Here is a 26,660-nt window from a genome sequence, read left to right on the forward strand (position 1 = left end):
GGACAGTATTAAAATGGATCTTAAGAGAGAGAGAATTGGATGGTATGGATTGGATTGATCTGGCTCAGGATAGGGACCAGTGGAGGGCTCTCGTGAACACGTTAATAAACCTTTGGTTTCCATAAAATGCTGGGAAATTCTTGAGTAGCTGCACAATTGGCGGCTTCTCAAGAAGGGCTCAGCTCCATGAGTGAGTGAGTGAGTGAGTGTTGCTCTTTACACTTTGGAGCAACAAGGTTCCTGGTTCTGCACTTCATCGTCTCTCTTATGTTTCTGTTGCTACCCTTACTGACTGCTTGTGGTCTGAGTTTATTTCTCACTCACTCTCGTGTTTTCTTGCAGTTCTCTCCGTTTTCCCTTTATATTTCATCATAGGTGTTCCTGTAGGACTTGAGGTTCTCACAGGGTGGCCATGCAGCTTTCTGTCTTCTGGGATATGATGCCAATGAAAGTCAACTGATGTTTGAGAGGAGCACATCGCCTTTTTCTTCAGGTTTCAGAAGAATGAACAAAGCAAGAGACAGGCAAGAAGCAGAGCTCTGTATGTATTGTGCATCAGGTACAAGTTCTAATGTCATTGCGTTCTCTTCAGACAGTTCTGAAGACATGTTTTTTTATGTTTGCAGTGATATATGGTGTAATGTTGGAGAATATGTTAGTAACCAAAGGTGAATGTTGATATTTACATAAGAGCGTGTTTTAAATCATGTTTGTAGTAATACTAGCAGCTTTATGTATTTGTATTTTGATTTGTGGTGTATATAAACCATGAGCGTTCATGGAAGTGTGTTGCATATGCCATTTTTACTAACAGAAAAATGGGAACACTGCTACATCCGTGACATCTCTTGCCATTTTGGTGTACTTTTACTTTGTTTTTACCGTTGTGAGGAATGTAGGTGTTAGTGAAGCTGGACCTGGAACCAATAACACAGTTAAAGAAGAACCGGCTATTGATATGCTGGATAGTCTACACGCTTCCACATGTAAGTATAATTTTATTTATTTTCACTCTCCACTTTTGCTTGTATACCTTGTAACAACCACTGAATAATATGTTTAATTTAATTGAAATAAAGGCATATAGATGCTAATCCTCTCTCTTTTGTTGTCTTTACAGAAGTCAAACAACTCAGAACATTTTTCAAGAATTGTTATTGCGATAAAGCCATATCTCATTTTAAGAGTGAAGGTTACTTCCGTCTGTTCACAATGGACCAATAACTGGTCTAAGTGCATGGGGTAACCCACCCCCTCTCATAATACGAATAATACGAATACTTCCGTCTGTTGCGACAGCATTGCTTTTAGAATATAAAGAACCAATTGAAAATCAGCTGTACAAGAAAAGCTGTCAGAAAACAGACTGAAAGTTTTGAATGGGAGTGAGAAATATGGATACACCTACATGATGCAATTCTTGTATTCATTTTGCATGCCAACAATATACATGACTGCAATGAAATCTTTGTAGCCAGTTGTGTCAGTGTTGAGTTAAAAACCAATGTTTTGGGACCTCAGCCCCCATCACAGTGGCTCTAAAGAATAGTGTCTGCTGTAATGTGGTGTAGTCTGGTAAAAGTTCACATTCACTTCAGAAGAATGTGGTGCCTTGATCTTCAGGGTAGAAAAACAAGTGCACCAATGGCTTACTCGGCTTCTTTTTTGTCCCTGAAGACAAATTTCCTCTGAAATGTTGGTGAATTTCTACAAGATTATGCTGCCCAACATTGCAGAAGTTAATACTCTTCAAATTTAATTTTAGTATCATTCCAAATGTACATGAAGCTGTAATAAATTTTTGTATTAGTTTTCTGGTAATAAAAAATACTGATGCATAACATATGATATGCCTTGAAGATCTAAAGACCTGCTTATATATAAGAAATTTTTGATATCTATATGTTTAAAAGGCTAAGGTTTGATATTTCTTGTTTTATTGTGCTTATTGTTTGAAGCTGTGTTTGCAGATCTTGTTAAGCTCATGTCACAGAATGCATATTTTAAATTATGACTTTGGGTGTTCCTCAGTGACAGGGTTACATGTAAATAGTGTAGCTAGAGATAACATTTTTCAGATTTTGCAGTTGAAATTTGAAGAAGTGGCTTTATATGAATGGTGAATATTGGACTAAATGCAAGGATAAGTACTATCCATGAAGATGTATGGAGGAGATGAGATAAAAATCTGCCAATTCTTAACATCAGTTATGGATGGAACTGGGTAGTTGCTTCATGCCCTAGCAGTTTTACCCCTGGGGAGGGAATCATAATGGGACAAGGGGTTGTTGAGTCCTGAGATATTCTTTGTACAGGAGTCAACCCCCTATCTTCCAGCGCATAGCCCTGCTAATGGTCATGATGATAATCATCATTAGCTATTCTCAACATACGTTAGATACCNGGTCTGAGTTTATTTCTCACTCACTCTCGTGTTTTCTTGCAGTTCTCTCCGTTTTCCCTTTATATTTCATCATAGGTGTTCCTGTAGGACTTGAGGTTCTCACAGGGTGGCCATGCAGCTTTCTGTCTTCTGGGATATGATGCCAATGAAAGTCAACTGATGTTTGAGAGGAGCACATCGCCTTTTTCTTCAGGTTTCAGAAGAATGAACAAAGCAAGAGACAGGCAAGAAGCAGAGCTCTGTATGTATTGTGCATCAGGTACAAGTTCTAATGTCATTGCGTTCTCTTCAGACAGTTCTGAAGACATGTTTTTTTATGTTTGCAGTGATATATGGTGTAATGTTGGAGAATATGTTAGTAACCAAAGGTGAATGTTGATATTTACATAAGAGCGTGTTTTAAATCATGTTTGTAGTAATACTAGCAGCTTTATGTATTTGTATTTTGATTTGTGGTGTATATAAACCATGAGCGTTCATGGAAGTGTGTTGCATATGCCATTTTTACTAACAGAAAAATGGGAACACTGCTACATCCGTGACATCTCTTGCCATTTTGGTGTACTTTTACTTTGTTTTTACCGTTGTGAGGAATGTAGGTGTTAGTGAAGCTGGACCTGGAACCAATAACACAGTTAAAGAAGAACCGGCTATTGATATGCTGGATAGTCTACACGCTTCCACATGTAAGTATAATTTTATTTATTTTCACTCTCCACTTTCGCTTGTATACCTTGTAACAACCACTGAATAATATGTTTAATTTAATTGAAATAAAGGCATATAGATGCTAATCCTCTCTCTTTTGTTGTCTTTACAGAAGTCAAACAACTCAGAACATTTTTCAAGAATTGTTATTGCGATAAAGCCATATCTCATTTTAAGAGTGAAGGTTACTTCCGTCTGTTCACAATGGACCAATAACTGGTCTAAGTGCATGGGGTAACCCACCCCCTCTCATAATACGAATAATACGAATACTTCCGTCTGTTGCGACAGCATTGCTTTTAGAATATAAAGAACCAATTGAAAATCAGCTGTACAAGAAAAGCTGTCAGAAAACAGACTGAAAGTTTTGAATGGGAGTGAGAAATATGGATACACCTACATGATGCAATTCTTGTATTCATTTTGCATGCCAACAATATACATGACTGCAATGAAATCTTTGTAGCCAGTTGTGTCAGTGTTGAGTTAAAAACCAATGTTTTGGGACCTCAGCCCCCATCACAGTGGCTCTAAAGAATAGTGTCTGCTGTAATGTGGTGTAGTCTGGTAAAAGTTCACATTCACTTCAGAAGAATGTGGTGCCTTGATCTTCAGGGTAGAAAAACAAGTGCACCAATGGCTTACTCGGCTTCTTTTTTGTCCCTGAAGACAAATTTCCTCTGAAATGTTGGTGAATTTCTACAAGATTATGCTGCCCAACATTGCAGAAGTTAATACTCTTCAAATTTAATTTTAGTATCATTCCAAATGTACATGAAGCTGTAATAAATTTTTGTATTAGTTTTCTGGTAATAAAAAATACTGATGCATAACATATGATATGCCTTGAAGATCTAAAGACCTGCTTATATATAAGAAATTTTTGATATCTATATGTTTAAAAGGCTAAGGTTTGATATTTCTTGTTTTATTGTGCTTATTGTTTGAAGCTGTGTTTGCAGATCTTGTTAAGCTCATGTCACAGAATGCATATTTTAAATTATGACTTTGGGTGTTCCTCAGTGACAGGGTTACATGTAAATAGTGTAGCTAGAGATAACATTTTTCAGATTTTGCAGTTGAAATTTGAAGAAGTGGCTTTATATGAATGGTGAATATTGGACTAAATGCAAGGATAAGTACTATCCATGAAGATGTATGGAGGAGATGAGATAAAAATCTGCCAATTCTTAACATCAGTTATGGATGGAACTGGGTAGTTGCTTCATGCCCTAGCAGTTTTACCCCTGGGGAGGGAATCATAATGGGACAAGGGGCTGTTGAGTCCTGAGATATTCTTTGTTGTTGAGTCCTGAGATATTCTTTGTACAGGAGTCAACCCCCTATCTTCCAGCGCATAGCCCTGCTAATGGTCATGATGATAATCATCATTAGCTATTCTCAACATACGTTAGATACCCAAGTAAGATTTGAAGTTTTTATGGTCATGGCAAAGATTCATGTTAGGTCTTGTTGTCTGTGATACGTGTTGAAGTATGGTTAGTGATTAGCAACTCCGTGTCGAAGACAGAGGCACTGTGATTCTTTGAAACCTTTATACTTGCGCACCAGACTACATGGGGTCCAGCAGACCGCATGAATTAAATCCCTAGACTAGGGAGGAGAATATTTGCTACCTTGAGGAAATGAGGAAGAGAGATTATTAATAATCTGTACTCCTTGCTGTATGGAATCACGAAATCAGGTGGTTGAGGTGGACTGGACAGGGGAGAAGGGACGTATATAAAGGGCTGATAGGAAAACATGAAGGAGAGAGGCCACTGGAAGTAATTTAGTATAGATGGGAGGGTATGGACAGGATTCTTCTGTCTCAGGATAGGAACCATAAAGATAACTCACCACTAGAGTAGAAAGATTACTATTTGCATTATCTATATTTTGTGTACCTTCTTGTTAGCTATACTCTTTAATTTTGTTGGCTATATATTCTGCCCCCTTATTAGCTATACTTTATTCACCTTTATGTTAGCTACAGCATATTTGCTTTTCATTAGCTCTGCTTTTTTTTTTAAGTGTATCTTAACTTTCTGACAGGCTGTACATTATGTCGTTCACAAGGGCAGTCTTGATGTATAACATCTTGTGTTTGCGGACTGGTGATGTGTTATAGTCATTTCTTCTACAACACATTCTGACCTTATGAGATAATCATCAGATAAAGTTGCCCATGTGCTTAACTGATTAAACAATACATCATGGAGGTGTATGGAGGAATTGATGTATAAATCCATGTAATCTTGACCTTGGCATGGGTTGGAGGTGAGTGGTCAGCTTCACGTCCCATCCGCTTTACCCCTGGTAGCTGTTGGATGGACTCCAGAACCAGTCTGGATGACGTCGAGAGGAGAAATCTAGCCAATACCTGGACACAAATTCTGACCTTTGGCCGTCCAGCTTGTGGCCAGTCGCTATACTGGCTGCACTGGCTCACTTGAGGTCATCGTCAGGTAGATTATTTATGTGGTTCCTTCATCGTATTGTTACTGAGCAACTGTCCACAAAAGTGACGTGAAACTACATCATAAAGAACATTGAGAACCTTCATATACAGCATAACTGTTCCATGCCAGAACAAGACTCCATACTTGCAGGCACAGCCCACGCTACAGTTCAAGAAACGGTAGACTAATAAGAAAGTAACAAGGTTTGTAACATATTTACTGAATTCAGCAACAGTTTAGACATGATTTAACTGAGATTTAATAAAATTTTGGAACAAAGAATGAAGAACAATACAGTATATTATTTACCTGATGATGACCTGATTAAGGTGGAAATGTGTTTTAGAAGAAACAACTATAATATATGATAACATAGCAGGCCACTAACCTATGAACACAAGAAGTTGCCCCTGTGAATTATATGATTGCAACAAGTGCAACATGAACCTACAATATTGTACTAGTTTTACTCTGTTTAAATTTGTTGGCTAGTGTATGTCTGCCCCTCTGTTAGCTGTAATTTAGTATTTTGTGTACCTTTTGATAGATGAGATTTATTTGATTTTCTCTTAGCTCTACTTTGTTGACTTTTATTAGCTATAATTAGTTTGTCTTTGTCTTATCTGTACTTCATTACCTCTTTGTTAGGTGTGCCTTACTTACCAGCGGCTGGAGTCTCAAGCTGACCACTAACCTTTGACTAGTGCCAAGGTTAAGAATAAGAGGTTCTATACAGCCACTCCCCCATACATCTTCATGGCATAATGCTTAATTAAGTACAGGGATAACTTTACATTTACCTTTTTATCCTGCATACATTTTGTTATTAGTACATTATTTATCACTTTGTTAGCAATACTTTATGCATGATGATGTTCCACTGACCAAATGTTTTTGTCTTGTGGTTGGTAGTCCTGGTTCGTGTTCTGAAGGTAGCGTATGTGTTTGAATCTTGTACCAGAGGTAGGTCTTGTGACTGGGATTCTTTTTTGGAATTTCTCAGTCCCTCTGAGCAGATGTTGGTGCTCTCTCTTAAAGTGGACTGAAACAATTCTGTTCCAGACTCACTGTAATTCATTGTTCAGAAATTGATTTAACATTTATCTCTTTAATGTATACAACTGAATAAGTGTTGTTAAATAACCATATGCCAGTTAGCCATTTTTTGGATATTTTCTGATGTATCTATATTTTATTTTTGGATATATATTTTTAGACCAATTTCCATATTTATTGATGAACCTAGGATTGATTATTATTATGTCTGCATATGCATCTAACGTTTTAGTTGCTAGCAACCATTCAGCAAGTTAGACGACCAGTAGGACTAAATCAGTAACCTGATCAACCATGTAGTCCATTGATTTCCCAGTTAGTCACGTAATAATCCAGACAGCCCGTCACAAAATCAGTTACTGATGTCTGACAGCTTGTGAGCTGGTCACCCAATCAGTCAGATAATTGGCAAGTCACCCAATTAGTCAAGAAGTCAGCTGGTAATCTGTCACCTAATTAGTAATTTAGCCAGTCACCCCGTTAGTCATGAAGTCAGCTGTTAATCCGCTATTTTGCCTGTTGCCTAGTTTGTTAATCAGTCATGAAGTCAGCTGGTAATCTGTCACCTGATCAGTTATTTAGCCAGTCGCGCAGTTAGTCATGCAGTCAGCTGGTGAACTAATTGGCCAATCAGATAAGTAGCCAGTCTTCCAGTTAATCAGTCATGCAGTCAGCTGGTGAACTAAGCAGCCAATCAATTAAGTAGGCAGTCACCCAGTTAGTTAATCAGTCATGCAGTTAGCTGGTGAACTAATCAGCCAATCAGTTAAGTAGCCAGTCACCCAGTGAATCAGTCATGGAGTCAGCTGGTGAACTAATCAGCCAATCAATTAAGTAGCCAGTCACCCAGTTAATCAGTCATGCAGTCAGCTGGTTATGTGATGACCCAATCAGTTAATTAGCCAGTCACCCAGTTAGTTAATCAGTCATGCTGTCAGCTGGTGAACTGATCAGCCAGTCACCCAGTTAGTTAACCAGTCATGCAGTCAGCTGGTGAACTAATCAGCCAGTCAGTTAAGTAGCCAGTCGCCCAGTTAATCAGTCATGCAGTCAGCTGCAGCCAGTCTCTGGCCACCCAAGCAGGCGGTTATATAACCAACTTGCCAATTGTTGCCGAAGCACCGTGGCAAGTAGCAGGCAGGTATGCGAGTGTTGAGTGTCGGCGTGGCTCTTTGTGGTAGAAACACTTAATTGGTACAGCTTTCAGCTCTGGAAAACGAAAGAAGTGGCTACAGAGATAAACGTCGTCTCGAGCGCCCAAAGCAAGCTTAACTCCATATTCGTGTGAAATTACGACTTAACATTTACAGAGGTGACCAAATTCGGCTCCATTACGCACTGGCAGCCAAGGGGCTTCCTTATAAAGGAACATCGTTTTGATTATCTCCGGAGATTGGAATTGTTGTTCCTAAATTCTTTATGAATACCATCAAGAGACCTGTGTTTTATTTACTAATTATAGGCCTTCAGTAGCGCCACTGGGTCTCAGTATTGAGTTTTTTATTGAAATAAAAATAGATAATGGCGTGCAAGACAGGCTTAAGGAAACCTTTGCACGGTCCAGAATCTCGCATGGAAAGTTTATAATTGGGTTTGAGGTTCTAACAACGGTGACTGAAAAGTACTGTCTTCTGAGGTGTAACACCATGTAGACTGGTTCACCGACGTTTCGGGCGAACATATGCTTCCGTCGTCATGGTTGAAGATTTGTTAAACGAGTAAGAGGCAAGCACTTGATTGTATATCTGACTGTGAAGGTGCGGGCAGAATGTTTTTCCGAAACATCTGCGAATTTTTACCAGGTTGCGCGGAGTTGTATGCCAGAAGATAGTACTGTTAAAGCTAATAGTTGCTGGTGAGGAGGTTCTCTGCTTTCACGGAGCACAGTTCGTCGTCTGGATATGGAATTTCGCCCTAATGGAATTATAAAACGTCATGAAATTCGTCATAAATTCGTTCTTGCCGAAATGTGCGATAATTGCTGTTTTCTTAAACACAAAATCCAAAACAATTCAATACAAAGAATATATATTTTAAATTATTTATTGAGAAATTTAGTCGCATAAGCGAATGTCTCTCTAATGGTGTTTGTGCGTTGGTTTACAACGCCTGTATCATAGACTACATGTATATAGCGTCAGTGGTAGAATGATGCCTTTTACACCGGTGATTATGGAAAGTACGGTCTCTGATTCGTTACGTAGTGAAGTTAGGACGAACATCGCATCCCTCTTCAGGGTTAAAGAGTAAACCAAGCCAGAAACCAGCATGAAGGTGGTGGCGAGCTGAGAAAACCGCAGGTGGAAAATCCGGACAGGTACAGGCCAGCCCAAACCTGAAAGCTGGTGTGTAAAATGACTCAGAAGGAGAAAAGCGGCCTGAGCGTGAAGCTGACCACACCCATAACTAGAGCCGAAGTTAATGCGTGGGGGTTCCCCGCACGCCATCATGGCATGGTGCTTAAGTAAGCACAGGGACAACTTTACATTTACTGTTTATATAACTGCAGTTCCTTTTATAATCAGGGCCACGGAAGGTTTCTCTCTAAGGTCCTCTGATCCCAGATCTCGATAAATGGATAAATGTAAGCAAGTATTGATCATTAAAGGGAAGACCAAGACGGTGGGTGGATAATATTAAAATGGATCTCACGATGGGGGATATGGGCTGGAGTGATCTAGCTGAGGATATGAACCATTTGAATACTTTTGTGAACACGGTAATGAACCCTCGTATGCCATAAAATGCTGGGAAAATTATGGGTGCCTGGACTATTGGCGACTTCACAGGATGGGTTCATCCTCATAAAGTAAAAAAAAAAAAGTCCTTGTGCGTAACTAATTAACCATTAGGCCATTGAGGCGTATGGGGGAGTGGATGTATAGAGGCACATTTGCTTGACGCCGGCACTAGTTGGAGGTGAGTGTTCAGCTTCACGGGTCGGCCGTTTTATCCCCACGGAAAGAGCCCCCGGTACCCATTCGACAGGCTGAATGGGCCCCAAAACCGGACCAGACGACGTGGGGCTTCCAGGTTTTCCCCTTGCAGAATATAATTTTGGATACAGTAGAAACTAGGAAATCAAGATTGTGTTGTTGGCAGAGTTTGAAGTACATGTCCATGCGCTCGGTAGTTTTGTTGCCTTCATGCGCAGAGTTGCAATTCCTGTTTTCAAAGCTGAAGGCCACTTTTTCTTACACGGTTTCACAGCGTTTGTGATGTTCAGAACGATCTTAGAATTAAACCTATTAAAGATATCTTAAAAACATGTTTTCAATTCAGTGTAATGACGAGTCCATTAAACTGGCTTATGCTTCTCTTTTTATCACCCGCTTTTAATGCCACAATGTCTGGTAGCGCTTTGTTTATATACAAAGTATATTGTCACGTAAGAGGGGTTGGCGTGACGAATAATAATGGGTTGTGGATTTGATGATTGGGTTTATTGGCACTTCTTTACAATTAGAGTTAATTATAACAGCTCACACATTGAACTCCTTCTGAACGCCGTCTGTCTGACGAATTTCTCGCTGCTGTTTGAATCTCGGACTGGTCTCTACCCCCTCGAATTCTAGTCGAGTCTTGTTCAGTCTTATGTTACGACCGACGGTCAGTGTGTCATTGAATAAAGCACCCATCTGGGGCTTAGGACTTATTACTGTTAGACAGCTGCGGGTTTGTTCATGTGGGGCGCTCTCTCTGACGAGAGGACGGGTCTACCGTTTACAATTGCTGCTGGCACTCGCCAGCGCAGTGATTCTCGGGCCCTAGTCCCGTGGGACTGGCGACAATATTTTAAACTCTCAGATTCGAGACTTCCTTTTTTGTTGCCTCCTACGATTCGCAGGACTACGGTCGAGGTATTCGAACCCGGTACTTAAAGAGATCACCGCCTCCGAGTGTTCCATAACTGTGTTTTATGAATGCGTTGCCTCGGAAACCATCTATTATGGGAAGCGCTTTGATTCCTTCAAGCGTGTTCGTTGACGCGAAACGTGTTTGAACAATCCGTTGCCTAGCAATGGACACGATGAGCAAGGAAGTGGTCGTGGCCTACGTTGAAGCAGCAGTATTCGCATCAGTTGCTTGGTTGGATCAAGGAAAACTGCGAAAGCCCCAAAGAGTCAAAAGTGTTGCCACTTCATTAATTTTTTTCAGTGTGTGAGACTTTTTTTTGTGGTTCATTTTACGAGTATGTCTGTATCTCAGATTCTGTAGCGTCGAATGGTATGGTAATAGGTAAATAATGAACTGGAAAGGATTTGGAAGGAAGCGCTATTTGCCTAACAAATGTACCATCCCGGAAGTTGCCCATAGGGGCTGAGGAAAACCATGAAACAGCTCAGAATAGGGGCTGTCTTTACTGGGATTTGAACCGAGCACCTCGTGATAACAGTGGAGATCGTTACCGCTAATCCAGCATGCTCGGTATTGTTGACATGAATAACCATTTTATAAAGAGTAATTTTCAGAGATTATCAGCTATGGCGGATTCATGGCGAAGTCCCAAAACTTGTATAGTGAATGTATGAAAGGCATTGCCAGTGCAAGAGATCACATGACTTGCAGTATATGAAAAGCGGTAGCGTATTTCGTTGAGGGACTGTGCTACTAGCCGGATGCTCACGCGTTCGATACCCGATGAGTACTGGATGATTTACCGGGGTGTGGTAATACATCACCATTATTTACCTCTGCATTAGGTGGTGTTGAGTGGTCAGCTTCATGCCCCGGTCGCTTTACCTCCTGGGAAAAAGCCCCGATACCCATTATATAAGAACTTGATGGGCCCCAGAGCGGTTTGGACTCTGTGGAGAAGAGTAACAATTTGCGCCTTCTGAGAATCGAAATCCGGCCGTCCAGCATGTCGCTGTACCGACTGAGCTATCCCGACCCCTCCAGTAACAGGTTCTCCTTTGTGTTTCGCCTCTCTCTCTAGTTCCTTGTGAATATTGTACATTAACTCGCAGGCTTTGATATGCAAATCTGCGCGTTTCTACTTCAAAAAGCGATGTTTTGGTTCTGGGAATGAACAGACGCGAATTGCAGCACCGCAGTTCTGCTCCCGATGCTGGTGAACACACCTGCCCGCTTCTGTATATCTCCTTTGCGCTGACTGGTCGCTCACAAAGGACAGAACATGACTGTCACAAATTTTAGCGAAAAGCGCTATGGTGGCAAGAATTGTGTAATAGCAGTTATGTGAAAATTATTCTGTGAAGTATGCCGGTAACTTGTGTAGTTTGTTGTGATTGAAATGAACATCTTGAAAAATATAATTTGGCTCAGTGTTTAGTTTATTAAAGTACATTTTATTTACTGCATTTGTTACAAATTTGACATTATTTTCAATGGAAAAATTACTTTATTATAGTTAATCATAATTTTAATCAGTGAGCAAATATCTTGCGCTATACTACCGGAAGCACAAACACATATATGTTTTTTATATTTCAATAATATCAATTAAATTAGTACCTTCGCAGTTGTACCTGTTTATTATTTCGGGTGTCAGGTACATTCAGTAGGTACAGCCATCAACATATTTTACTGTTTTAGTTGCATTACTATACATTTAATAAAGAGTGCAAGTTAGTGTACATTTCTACATTAAATTACAAGAATTTTAGATTTGTGTGTAGAGGAACAGCTGCATTGAAACTTTTAAAATGAATTTTTTCCCTCAACATTTGCCGTCGAATGTTCAATTTGATACAAAATGGACCTTTTTTTTTCCTATAAATTAGGTGAAAATTATTTAATTAAGAAATACGATGGAAATATGTTCTGGTGATATTTTTTAAATGAATATATGTCAGGAAAAGCGGTGAACACGAATTCAATTAAATTTAAACAACGATGACAACGCAAACAAAAATGTAATTCTGCAGAAGATATGGAAAATTATCCTAAATATTTTATCAGTTTTTGAGCCTGTCAAATATCACACTTGTGTTAATCTCTCTTTAACCACTTCGTCACTGTAAGTTATAAAATTTGATTATTTTCTCACGAATCCGTGCGATACGTTAAAATAATAGATAAACAATATAAATTATTACTAAATCTTCCTTAATGTTATCTCTACCATGACTTAGATGATTGAGAATTATTTCTGTAAGAAAGCAATATTAATGCAAATACTACTTCAGAAATTCCACGAATTAATCTCTTTCATAGGTATCCAAATACTAATTGCATTTTGAATTCTGAGTGCTGTTGTTTCATTGAAACACTTTCGGTCAGCCGCAGGTTTGCACAGAGCATTTGAAAATCCAAACTGCGCTTTCGTATATGAATTTTCTACATTAAATTTTGGACACTTCTCAGTCTGCTTCACGAAAGCTGTTTGATAACAGGTATTGACTTCCTCCGGAATTTCTCGGAAGCGCTGATCACTTCAGGTGGACTTAGCAGTGTCAGTGACTTCCTGTTTGGTCTCCTGTTGGGATCTGCGACTGCAGAGTTTTCGTGTTTGTTCAGTTTACTGTTGATCTTCTCCAGGGCTCTGTTGTAAGTCCCAGTACATATCCTGCCCCATGGTTCTCGATTCACGCTAGGAGACCTGCTTCTTGACGCCTGACGACCTGAACTGAGAGGAATGGTCTGTTTCTGAGGCCACTGTTGAGCCTCATTCTTGTTGCCTGTAGGAGTCGCTGAACACGGAGGAGTCAGTTCTTCCCATGACATAGAACTAGATCCACTCGTATCGCTAGAGAGGGACCCAGATCTTAGATAATTCGGCGTCACTTCTGCAGCCAGTCGGAATTTATTGATGTTAACGTGGTGTTGAGATTCACCAGGTTCTGTATTCAGAACTTTGTCATCTGATGGAGGTTCAACAACTAATGTACAAATGAAACTTGAATCGTCATGATGTTTATTGTTGTTAGTGCTGTCGGCGTTTTCATCAAAGTAAGGCACTGGTGTTCTTGCCTCTTCCTTTTCTGTCGTAGTTTTATCTTTCGAGTTCTCATTTTGTTCTTTATCGACAGGAACTTCCGGCATTGAGAAATTTGTAATGGAGTCATAGTCACTGGTCGCCAGAGAACTTGAACTTTCAAGTGATTGGAAGGATTCATCGTCTTCCGTTTGATAAGTGTCTTTGGATAATTCGGTGGTTTCCTTGGAAGCTTCTTTTTCGGTGTTTAGTTCGGTTGAGTTTGGAAACCTCAAACCCAAATTGTACTTTCTTTTCTGTTTTCTCTTTGGTTGTTCATTGGTTATGTGAATGTCAGGTATGAAAAGTCTCAGGGCATTTGGACCAGTAGGGAAAGCGCTGTTTCCCGTATTGAAGATCATTGGCGGGATTTTAGTTCCCTTGTCGCTGGTTGTCATGGTTACTTCCAGAGATGTTTTTGTTACGACTTCCTGGTGACGGTTGAAGGCCGAGACGAGCTGTGCTACAGTGTATCGTGGCTCTGAGTCCTCTTCAGTCACGTCCTCACAGTTCTTTATACACACCGAAGCTTCGTTTTTATTTTCGGCTCTAGTTTCTGTCGTTGACTCTGAAGTGTTAGGGATGTCTTGTTGATTCAGCACTATTTCCTGTGGAAGATCCGTGTGTTTTCCTGCGTCTTCGTATTTCAACTTCGGTTCTTCTTCGGATTTAATATCTTCACCTGGTCCGTCATCTTGATAACTCGATGTGCAATCGATCTCTGTACCGTCGAAGGCATCTGTTCTTGCCTCGTTTTTTTCCCAAGTGCATGTGTCACCTGTTTGTGTCTTCAAAGATGCCGTTCCATCAGGCGTTTTAAATTCATTTTGTTCTTCATGGGGTATGAGATTAGCTTCGCAAACCGGCAGAGGACTACTGGAAAACATTTCAAATTTTGATTGATTTTTAATTGTTTCTTTAAGCAGTTTGGGGCTCAGAAGTGCTGGTATTTGCGTGATGTGCTCCATATTCTTTTCTCGTAAATTGTCTTCTGTCGGCGTAGGTATAATTTGTGATTTAGTGGCGCTGTTGGGCGATTGTGATGAATTCTCTAATAATTCATGTAGTGGTGAGGGGGTGATTGGTGACGTGATGGCACTGACCGGTACTGAACACATCCTGCTGAACTTCACGTGTTCAGATGGAGGAAGAGGAACTGATGTTTCCTCAGTGTCGTGCTCGGTAGTAACAGAGGAGGATATGGACGTTGTGGATGAACCATGACCCATCAGTCTTTGCCTCAAAAGTGGGATCATGCTCAAATCGGCTGTGGTTGCTCTTGTCAACGTCTTTAGTATGCCTAAACCAACGCCATGTGGAGCCTGACCTCCAGTTGCAGCAGCTGACTTACAGAGGTCCAGCACCTCGTGTGACTTTGACAGACTTCGGAGTCCGTACAGTTTCTCTCTTGAGCGACTGATGTGCGGAGACATTTGATGATCCATCATGAGGAGTCGCTCCCGGGACTTTGACACTAAAGACATCTGACTCTCACAGAGGCGTCTTGTCTTGTGGTATTGGGAAAGTAGCGTGGTCTTCCTCAAGTTGTTCTTTTGGTGTTGTTGCTGTTGTTGAACCACCCGTTCGAACAACGCTTCTCGAGATTTCGACAGATACTTCCTCAAGTTCTTCTGTTGCTGCGTCGCGTTTCTTTGAGACATGCGCGTGGAGTCCTCACTTGGTGACGCCGCTCGTGTTGTCGCCTTTGTCGCGACCAATGAGGAATCTTGACGTAACAGAGATGGCGGTGTTGATGTGCGAGGGATCTTCTTGGACAGCCATTTGTGGCGTAGGCATTCCTTTGCGCTTGGCCGTGCTCTGCAAACACAATATGACCCATTATTTTGGGGTTCAAAGAAATTTCAGTAAGGCCACTAATTCAGACTAATTGGGAGTGAACCCTTGTTCCAATTATAGAAATACTACTGAAAATATGTTCGTGGAAGTTATAGAATGTACTTTACCTGTCTTTTTAGGCAATACAACTTTATTTTGAAACTTAGATTGCATATCATAAAATAAACTACTTAGTATTATTGAGACCGTGTTTAAAAATGAATTTATTTTGGGTTCTGTTCCTCTTTGGTACTGTTCTTTACTATATCTTTCCCTTAGCACTAGGCAATATTTGTTGCATTATGGGTTAGAGTCCACAAACTGATGACAGAGTCCAAATTTGTTTCATTTCTAGCGCTTAAGACGGAAAGTGCGCTGCTAAGTCACTAAAAAGTCAGCTACTGAAACACTAATACGCACTGTTCACGTGAAGTTAGTTGTCTGCGTATCTGTTCTCTCGCAGTTCTAGTTCTAGAACGGCCTTGAGGTTTGACGTGAGGCCTATATATGTGTATCTCCTATCAGTTATGCTAGCGCTACACGTGGCATTGCGATCATCAGGGTCGTAATGCGCAAAAAAAAAAAAGAATGGTGTCCGAATTAATGAGGTTTCACCATATACATTTACACTGTAGTGCACACTTTAAGAGATGGGCAGGGCAAGTAGCACGAATAGGAGCAAAGAGGTGGGAAAGCCAGAAAGAAAGAGATTGCTGGGAAGAGCAAGACATAGGTTGGTGGATAATATTAAAAGTGTCTTAGAGATATAGGATGGGATGGTATGAATTGGATTGATCTGGCACAGGATAGGGACCAGTGGATGGCTGTTGTGAACACGGTAATGAACCTCCTGGTTCCATAAAATGCTGGGAAGTTGTTGAGTAGCTGCACAATTGGCGGATTCTCAAGAAGGGCTCAGCTCCATGAGTGATGAGTGAGTGAATCATGTTTTCGTGTCATCTACCCAGATAACGCACTCCATCACGTAAGCATGACTTTGACTTTGGGAAGTGGTAACACGGACTTCACGAATTCCATTGCACGCTGTGAATAACAATTTTAAAAAGTGCGCTCTGGTCGGTCTGGGCGAGGGTTCGGGGCAGGGTGCTAGTTCTTTTTGAATGTTGTGGCGCCGCCTTGGGAGCTTTTTTTAGTTCCGGGGCTCAGTCTTGAGTGTTTTTTTATATCCTAGCCTCGCAATTGCAGTTATTTTGAAGACACTGACATGAACATGAAGTTTCTGCATCGTGACGTATCACTTCAGCATTCGGAACACGCCGCATAGAATGTTGAATGTGTACAACCGTTTCGGCAAATATCGCAGTTGCTATTTTCAGGACTGATGTCTTTATTTGGGGTTGGAGGCCCTTATATAAATTTGATTTATGTAATAATTGGGCCGCGCCATAGCTGAAACGGTTAGTCGCTGGGTTCCCACTGCGGCGGCCCGGGTTCGAACCCGGGTCTGGTCAAGTAGGATTTGTGGTGGACAAAGTGGTGGTGGGGAAGGTTTTCTCCGAGTACTGCGGTTTCCCCTGCCAATCTTCATTCCACCAACTGCTCCACAATGACCCTCACCTATCATCTGGGGCTGGTACAATACGCCAGAAGTGGCCGCAGCACAAGGGACTTAGTCCCGCCCCACTAGCATTAGGAAAACGTAATAATTAATTAATATATAATTTTATATTGGGCGGTTGTCAGTTGTTGACTGCTTGATTTGCTCTTCGACCCTGAATATGAAGGCAATATATCTCTCCGAAACGTCCTTAAAATTCTACCAGACTATACGGCGTCACGTTCCAGTAGAAAGTACTGTTGAAAGTGACCGCTGTAAGAACCTCAAATCTGATTATTTGCAGCCCTGTTTCTCGTTGATTATAATAAATTCTTAGAGATTTGACGGTCTGACGACGGTGATTATTAAGCGTACTCATCTGTCCTGAAGATGGAATCGGCAGGTTTCTCCGAATTTACCAGACTATACGACATTCCTTGAAGAGCCGGGATAGCGCAGTTGGTATAGAGACTGGCTACGGGGCTGGAAGACAAAGGTCGGAGTTCAAGTCCCGGTGGGGACAAGTATTGTCACTTCTCCATGTCATCCAGACCGGCTCTGGGGTCCACCCAGCCTCCTATCCAATGGGTACAGGGGTTCTTTCCACGGGGGTATAGCGGCCGGGGCGTAAAGCTGACTACTCATCTCCAGTTAATGTCGAGGTCAGGAAAAGTGTGTTTTTACTTACTTAAGCACAAGGACAACGTTACTGTTACATATACGACATTCCTTAAAAAAACAGTAATCTTCAATTTTCAGAACAACGGAGAGTCTGGCGACGTAGAGTTTAGATCCCCTTATCCTTCAGGTTTGTTTGAAATCCACTAAACTCTTTCTCTCTATAATTCCTGGTCAGCAGCAATATATTAATAAGAAGATAATTTGGTACGTAAGCAGATAATGAATAGGCCAAATATATTTGTTTAAAATCAATGTATCAACGGGCTGACCGCATCTGTGGTCTAGTGATCAGAGTTCCTGGTTACAGATCCAGAGGTCCCGAGTTCAATTCATGGCGCTGCCAGATTTTCTGAGAAGTTGTTGTTCTGGAAAGGGGTCCACTCAACCTTGTGAGGATAACTGAGGAGTCATTTCAAGGAAAGAGCTGCTCCGGTCTAGAAAACCGAAGTTAACGGCCGTGGGGATTCGTTGCGCTGACCAAGCGACACCCTCTATCAGTAAAAGTTGGCACTAACTTCGCCGACAAGCGGCGGTCGCTCGGTCGGTATAGTTCGCTTGTGGATTACTAGCCACGGAGTTTGTTTTTGTTTTGTGACCTTTATGTACACAGAAACTCGTCTTCTTTACACACTTTGACCCTGAAAATAGAGGAAGTATGCGTCTCCGAAACGTCGACAGCATCGCCCACATCCACGCGGTATAACAACCCAAGAACGGAATGAACTTCAGCTTATTCAAGTACACGACAGTTTACGAATGCAGCTCTCGTCAGTTTTATATAGAAATGTTCTTGTAGTTCCTGTGTTAATTAACTTCATACACAACGCCTTCATGTGCCATGTACGACATTATAATCCAGTTATCGCGTCCTTATACGAGGCTTGTGATTCCCATGCTGAATATAATGACAGAAATAAGAATAATTAATGCCATGTCTTCCACAGGAACTCCAAGACCGTGTTTAATTATAAGTAACCTAACGCCCTGTATGCATTTGAAGGCATGCGGATTGTGATTTGAAATGAAGTTGTCTACGAAGGCGTAGAGGGATGTGGAGGTAAACGTCCACTCATTCTTAACTCCATCATAATTTACATTATTATTGATTTGAGGAAATATGACGTTATTTCGCCTCTCTTATGAAGGCAGAAACACAGATTGAGAGTGAAGGGCACAGTTTTCTGGGTTTTAACGCTTTATAGTTCGGAGAGATTCCGACGTTTCGCAGGAAGATATCGCCTCCGTCTTCAGAGTCGATGTGTAAGCCGATTAAGATATCAGAAGCAAGTGGCAAGCAGTACCTTCAGTCTGAAAAGTCAGGCTTTAACCGAACTACACTACACCACGTCACGTCTCAGAAAACCGTACTTTTCATAGTCACCGCCGTGATAACCTCAAAGCCACGAGTGTTTTGAACAGAGTGTGGTGACCTGGGGGGGGGAGAGCAAGAGGAGGCTGCAGAAGTATGAGTACTGAAGAGCATTATAATTTGCATTTCTCGCCAAGTATTATGAACTATCTTCATGGAGCTGAGCCCTTCCCAGCAATGTATAGAACGCGAAGGTTCATAACCGTGTTCACAAGAGCCTTCCATCCTATCTCTCTTAAGATATCACCAAGATATCTCATATGCATTCCTCTTCTCCCCCATTCATGCTACATGTCCTGCCCCTCTCATCTTTTTTGACTTGATCATTCTAATTATACTTGGCGAACAGTACATTTCTGAAGCTCCTCATTAAGCAGAAAGCACCGCTGTTGTATTTCTCGCGTTCGCTTCCGCGGGAATGTTTTCCGAGCCGTTGCCTAGTAATGAACTTTTCCGACTCTATCTCACATTGTGATAATTCTAAAACAAAGGGAAGTGCGATATCACGATCGTCCAATAATAATTGAAAGAGTGATGAACCTGAAATAATGGGAACTGTGTAGTAACGACAGGCTGATAGTAACACAGACTGATACTGCGAACTCGCTAAGAGCGCACTGATAGTAACACAGGCTGTGAGAACTGCGAGCTCGCTAAGAGCGCACTGATGATGCATTTGGTGCCGCGACTGGAAACAGTGGCGCTGACACACCTGAGCTGTGACACCGTACTTACCCTGGGTCTCTCACGAGCAAGCAGCGGATGAAATCCCGCGCCTCCTCAGACACATCCTCGAACAGTTCCTCGGGGAAGTCCACCTCTGCCCGTGATATGTTGCAGAATGTCTCCTGGTCTGTCTCCCCACCAAAGGGGGAAAACCCCGTCAGTAGGACATACGTCGTCACCCCCAGGGACCTGTGAATCGAACACTTGCTACACTGGCGACATCTCTGTGTCGTCATTTGTAAGAAATATTAAAAGAATAAGAAAAGCCAAACGGAAAATAAGGAGACGACAAAGAAGGAACGAATTATCACATTTTTACTAAACATAAACAAAAACAAACAAGATTTGAGGTTTTCACGGCGGTGACTACGAAGAAAGCAGTCTTCTGGGATGTTACACCGTGCAGAAGTGTTAACCGACGTTTCGGAGGAACATATCGCCTTCAGGGTAGAAGGAAAAAGAAAATCCGCAAGCGAAGAGAGAGTGAGAAAAGGTGCAAGCAGACTAACGTTTGGAAAAAAAAACATTGGTCTGCTTGCACCTGTTCTCACTGTCTCTTCGCTTGCGAATTTTCTTAGTTTTCCTTCTACCCTGAAGATGGAGGCGATACGTTCCTCCGAAACGTCGGTTATCGCCACATCTCAGAAGACTGTTTCTTCAAAAATAAAGAAACTCCGTGGCCTATAGTCCACAAGCTAATTATACCGACCGAGCAACCGCCGCTTGTCGACGAAGTTAGTGCCAACTTTAGCGGATAGAGGGTGTCACGTGGTCAGTACAACGGATCCCCACGGCCGTTAATCTCGGTTTTCTAGACCGGTACTAAACAAATAGGGATAAAATATAAAAATATGAAGTTAAATTATTAAAATATCAGAGGGTATTCTGGAATAAGCGAGAGCTGAGATAGATCATTCGGTATAGCGGTCATCTGGGGGCTAGACGACCGAGAAGTCGGGGTTCGATTCCCGACAGAGGTAAGCTTTTCTTTTCTCTACAGCGTCCAGACCGGCTCTGGTATCCACCCAACCTCCTGTCCAGAGAGACCGGGGCTCTTTCCCCGGGAGTAAAGTTTCCGGGGCGTAAGACTTCTCACTCACTTGCATCTAGTGCTGGGGCTAAGAACACGTGTATTTACGCCTCCATTCCCCCATACGTGTTCGGACAACTTTATCTGAGGAGAATAATTAGTTGTAGCGAAGAGAAAGTTACAAGAGATTAGCAAAATTGCATAATTAGGATCTTCATAGTTAGTAGACATAGTTTTCAGTAGATGGGAGGCGTATGTAGCACGCACAGAGGAGAACTGCATTGTGATCGAAAAGCTCGAACATGAGAGACTGCTTGATAGACCTAGGCGCAGAAGGTGGGGTAATATTAACTTGATTCAGGAATTGTTTAGACGCCTTCGCATCTGTATAAGGCATTTAAGAGTCCTGCGTGAGATAACTTTTGAGACACCCTGTCTGTATTACGAGTAGCGATTTAAGGAAGTAATAGGTCTTTATTATGAGAATCTTACGAAATACACGAACACAGCTTGTGGGGCAGAATTCAGGGGTTTGATAGTTAAAGCATGTAATACACATACGAGTATTTGTCACTGTGCCCAAGATGGTTAATATGCAATATGCAATACACCGTACTGTACAACGTATATCTGAAAGTTTACTTCAAGTAAACCACTGTTGGAACGTACCACATGTCTGCCTTCAGTGTTATTGGTTCGTAGTGCAGAATTTCTGGTGCTGAAACAAAGAACACATTTATGTGTAAGTGTGAAGTATTGTTAAGGATGATTATGGAACAAGGATTATTTCAAACTTTTGTTAAGGATGTTTGTGTGGAATTGCCAGCGTTGTCTACGGAGCATTGTTAAAGATAGTTAGGAACCTCTGATACCGACGACTACAAGATTTTGTTAAGGATTTTGAGGGAACATTGGTAAGTATTAATACGATGCTTTCTTAATGATTAATTTGAGATTGATAGACTTGAAAGGAGTCTGACGATGGTGTATACTGTACAGAACTGTCTGGTATATAGAAGACATAAAAACCACAACGTTTCGGAGACTGGATCTGTCTCCGTCCTCAGGTGGATGGGGCAAGATAGACCTACTCAGTTGGGCCCGTTAGAAAGAGCTAGTAGGTGTATCGTGCCCCATCCATCTGAGAACGGAGAGACAGATCCAGTCTCCGAAACGTTGTGGTTTTTTGTCATATATACCAGACAATGGATAGAGTCCAAAATAAACCTTATAGTTCTGTACAAAAATAGAGATATACAAAAAGGTGACGTTATCCCTGTCATAGGCCATAGGAGCCATATTAAGTTGTGAGACATTGAGGCTCCTACATTTTTCTAGACAATCGGCTCACGGAAGACGGTGAGGTTGTCAGCCTCATGCGCCGGCCTCATTTTACTCCAGAAAGATTCCTGGTACTCATTTCTGTTAGAGGCTGAGTCGGCATCATGGCTGGAGGGATTAGATCAATTGAAAAATCAAACGACCTCATCGGGAATCGAACTNCTTGTCTAAGCATTACACAAAGCAAGTTAGGCTTTAAACATTTCCGCAATGAGACATAATCGTTATTCTATATCAGGTAGCGGGCATGCGCACTGCATATAAAATTGTTCTGTATGTGACATGTAATTTTTTCCTTGCTTGACTTATTCTGATGCTGAAACAATAGTGCGCTCAAATGTCTTACGTGTTTAGAATGTTGTTAGGAAACTGCTGCTTCCTTATTAGAAAATATCACAGTTTTTATTCTTCCATATTCTAGCAGGAACGAATAGACCTGATAAGACCGTTATGTCTGCTCCCAGAGCCGCTCTTAAGAAATAGCCGAACTTAGAACAACTCTGTAGTTCGTTTTCTTATAGAGAAGTCCTGTAATTAATATTAGTACATGGTTCATGTACGTTAACAAAAGCGAAAAAGATAAGGAAAGATTAACAACAGATATTGTAACAGATCTGATGAATGCGTTGCCAGGCAAGGGCTATGTAAACACGGTCCAACACGCAACAATAAGGGAAGCCGTGTTTTCTGTAGATCCGACCGACGCGCAAATAGACTGGCTGGATAGCGATCACGTGATATGTGTTTACGGTAGGTCTTTTTCCGTTCCGCGCTGACTGTTGCCTAGGAAACGAGCTATAAACTTTCGTCCTATTGTTGCGTGCGCGTATCTCTGCGTGTTTATCGAGCCGTTGCCTGACAATACGCTGACATGTTACATAATGTTAGAAATATTTCGGAGGAACGCATTGCCTTCATTTTCAGGGTAGAACAATCTGCGAGGGAGGAACCAGCTTGAGCAGGTGGCTGCAGAACGTCGGCTCACACAATATCTACACGGCGCCACATCCCACAAGACGGCATGCTTCGTAGTCACCGCCGTGAAAACCTCAAATCTTACAGAGGAACGTTTCTACTTTCACTCTTCTGGGTATTCATGTAGATTGAAGGAGAGACATTTCTCAAGGTAATACAGACGTTTCTCAGATGTGAATGGCGCTCTTTAGCATGAAGTTTGTCAAGTAAATCAGAGTGATACAAGGCTACTCCTGTCTATTGTTTTAATTGACAACCATTTCGAATGCAAACCGTTCATGTGGGAAGTACTGATATGTTCCTTAGTGAATATGTCACTGCAGAAAGGATCTCGACTTGCCCTATATGCAATAGACACCCACGTACATTAACTTTGTACTGTTTTGTAATGGGAAAATTCCTTTCTTTGGCCAAGTTCGATCTCAATATGTCAGACGTGTCGTGCTACAGAAAATGGCATGTGTCATGTAACAGAACAATTTATCAGGATTGTAAAAGTATGCATTATACACTTAAACGTGAAGCCTTGTGTAGGCAACCTCATGGAACAAAATCCTGTGTAAATTAAGTCTAAACTTCCCGTCGGCGGATGAGTACAATCGTATCATGGAATTATGACTTAACGCGTTAACGCAAACGGGTCGTAAGTCGAGTTCGTTATAACATTGGATATATAGAGTTAGGTTCCTAGGGCTCAAGGTTCACGCCATCTTCTCAATATTACAACCCCTACTGCGCTATAATTGTATTGTTTTTATTATAAAATTAATAAATTACCTCACGCAACATAATTCTTTTCACTTAAATTATTAAAAATGCAGTAAATCCTCGCTAATCCGGAGTAACTGAAGGGAGAAGTCATCCGGATTAAGCGATAATCCCGATTAATGAAACAAAATATCGCCCTAAAAGACAAAAGAACTTAGAACACATAAATGGAAAATTGAATGATATAAGTGGTGATGATGAAAATGGATTAAATAAGTCACTGTAGGGCCTTTATTTAAAAATTACAACTATAAGAGGACAATACATTTATTCATCGATGGGGTGGACCACAATTATCAGCCCTTGCATTGCGACCTTCAGTGAGAAATTAAGAGGAGATTGAACTCGGGTAATGCTTGCTTCCATTCAGTCCAGAACCTTTTGTCTTCTCTCTAAAAACAAAAATTAGAATATACAGAACTATAATTTTGTTTGTGGTTCTGTATGGGTGTGTGTGTCTCTGGTATTAGGGGAGGAACATAGACTGAGGGTGTTTGAGAACAGGATATTCAGGAGAATATTTGGACCGAAGAGAGATGAACTGACAGGAGTCTGGAGAAAACTGCATAATGAGAAGCTTCATAACTTGTACTGTTCTCCAAGTATAATTAGAATGATGAAGCGAAGGAGGATGAGGTGGTCATGGCATGTAGCACGAATAGGGTAGAAGTGGAACGCATATAGAATTTTGGTGGGAAAACCAGAAGGAAAGAGACCACTAGGAAGAACAAGACATAGGTGGATGGATAATAATAAAATTGATCTTAGATATGTTATGGAGTGGATTGATCTGGCTGAGGATAGGGGCCAGTGGAGGGCTCTTGTGAACACGGCAATGAACCATCGGGTTCTGTACACTGTTAGGAAGTTCTTGAGTAGCTGAGCGACTGGCGGCTTTTTTAGAAGGGCTCATCTCCATGGAGTTAGTTATATATTTTTCTATCCAGAGGTTTGAAGAATTTTGTCACCATTCTAAATCCAATGAATCAGTTTTGCTTATAGACATTCTACTTACCCACATAATCTGGTGTTCCTAATATCTCACGTATCTCAATTCCCTCGAGAATTACTCTCGATATCTCGAAATCGCAGAGCTTGACGTCACAGTCCGGAAAGTCGGCCATCATCACAAGATTCTGAGGCTGCAGAAGAAAAGAAATGTGGTTACATTTTGACTGCGGTCACTTGTGGGATATGATGCCGTCTATTCTGTTAGGTTTTTACTATGCTTCCGGCTTCAGGGTAGTCCCACAAACCAGAATCTTATTGCTCACCCATACGAGAACCACAGGTCCCACACAGGGATAGTTACGTGCGCCTGAAATGAAAGCCTGTTTTGAGGGACTTCACACTCGTGTATTTCATATCCATTTAACCTACTGAACTGAAGAGAATGTTGGGACAATTTTGTTGTTCTCATGGCGGGGATTATTAGCGTTTTTAACGCGCCCTGTTATCAGTCCCTTGTACTGCGGCCACTTCTGGCCTTTTCTTTTCGTTTTCTATGCGGTCCGTGTCGTATCAAATAAAAGTGGGCAATTAGTTCATCCCAGAACTTCTCGTGTTTAATTCACTTCTATTCTGAATACCATTGAGCGATCAGTGAAAGTAGTATTAGACAGTTCAGCTGGGCCTAAGCAAATTATATTGCCCTTCCTCGGAAAAGTGGCTGTACCCCCTTGGAAAAGATCCAGGCAACGCCCATGTTATTTAACTCTGAAAAATATTATGAAGCCCCTTGTATGTAACTTTCTCCTTTCTTAACTGAAACGTTACAGTAATGATGCCGTTTGTAATGATTGTCTCTGAGAAGTGTCATTGGCATTGTCTGCTGGCGTAATGAGATGCTTCACACGCACTTGGCAGAGAACAGAAGTCAGTATGCGAACCCCTGCTGCCATGGTAACCCGCAGCATGACGTGGCAAGTGCCAGTTCCATTGTTCAACAGTTATTGCATCTGGAGCGCGAAGCATCGCTTCTTCCAACTTAATTAACAACCATGCTCTTCTCGTTAGGAACAGATCGAACCGATAACGTGGACATAATTAAATCTTATCTAGCAGGTTAGCATAGCGGTAACGCTAGGTCTTCCTTCCTCACCTGAAGACGGAAAAAGATACAGTTTCCGAAACGTCGTATTTTCTGTTTCCTATAATTCCGGACGATGGGGGAAAGTCCCAAAATCCAGTAATTCTGCGCGCCACTTTATGGAGTCCTAAAATACTCCGAGAAGATGGAGTCCCTCTGAAGCAAGAACGAAATGGTGTCCCGCCTGTGAAGTGGCGGGCAAGTCATCGCCCTTTCTGCTTCACTCGAGGGGCGATACATCTCCAGCAACATGCTGCCTGCCCACAGTCAGCATTCCAGTTGACACAAATGGCGCAAAGACGCCAGCAACTCCCACTGTCTGTTTGCCCTACCTTTACACGTATCTCGTCATCTGAGGTGTACACGAATATACGTAACAGAGAGAGAAAATCGCGTAGAAATGCCAGGCTGAATCTTCAGTTCAGAATCAGGCAAACGTTGCAGTTCAGAAAAATGCAGGCGCTCAAGTTCAGAGCTACGCAGGCGTTCCACCTCAGAACTAAGCAGCTGTTGCAGTTCAGAATTAGGTAGGCGTTCCAGTTCAGAACTAGGAAGACCATTCAGTTAGGCAGACACTTCAAGTCAGAATTAGGAAAACGCTTCAGTTCAGAACTAAGCAGGCCTTCCAGCTTAGAACTAAGCAGCTGTTCCAGTTCAGAACTAGGCAGATGCGCCAGTTCAGAATTAGGCACACGCACCAGTTAGAACTTGGTAATG

The 26,660-nt window shown here is 41.6% G+C and overlaps 1 protein-coding gene and 2 long non-coding RNA genes across 3 annotated transcripts in view; 2 read left to right on the forward strand and 1 right to left on the reverse strand.

The window, feature by feature from the left end:
• Positions 1–145: 145 nt before the first annotated feature.
• LOC117282642 lies at positions 146–1,848 on the forward strand. Its single transcript, XR_004513463.1, has 2 exons — positions 146–986; positions 1,121–1,848. It is a non-coding gene; the product is annotated as an uncharacterized LOC117282642 (long non-coding RNA).
• Positions 1,849–2,417: 569 nt separating this feature from the next.
• On the forward strand, positions 2,418–3,952 carry LOC117282643. Its single transcript, XR_004513464.1, has 2 exons — positions 2,418–3,090; positions 3,225–3,952. It is a non-coding gene; the product is annotated as an uncharacterized LOC117282643 (long non-coding RNA).
• Positions 3,953–11,924: 7,972 nt separating this feature from the next.
• LOC111868621 (serine/threonine-protein kinase DDB_G0283821) overlaps positions 11,925–26,660 on the reverse strand; it is an 88,646-nt gene continuing 73,910 nt past the window's right edge. Inside the window, exons 5-8 of the mRNA XM_023859443.2 lie at positions 24,870–24,996; positions 21,440–21,488; positions 19,750–19,929; positions 11,925–15,388 (exon numbers count right to left, since the gene is read on the reverse strand). Of these exons, the coding sequence (XP_023715211.1) occupies positions 12,967–15,388; positions 19,750–19,929; positions 21,440–21,488; positions 24,870–24,996 (2,778 nt within the window). The 3' untranslated portion in view covers positions 11,925–12,966. The remainder of the gene's footprint in view (positions 15,389–19,749; positions 19,930–21,439; positions 21,489–24,869; positions 24,997–26,660) is intronic.

Source organism: Cryptotermes secundus, unplaced genomic scaffold (genome assembly GCF_002891405.2).
Source record: "Cryptotermes secundus unplaced genomic scaffold, Csec_1.0 scaffold660, whole genome shotgun sequence".
Taxonomy (NCBI): Eukaryota; Metazoa; Arthropoda; class Insecta; order Blattodea; family Kalotermitidae; genus Cryptotermes; species Cryptotermes secundus.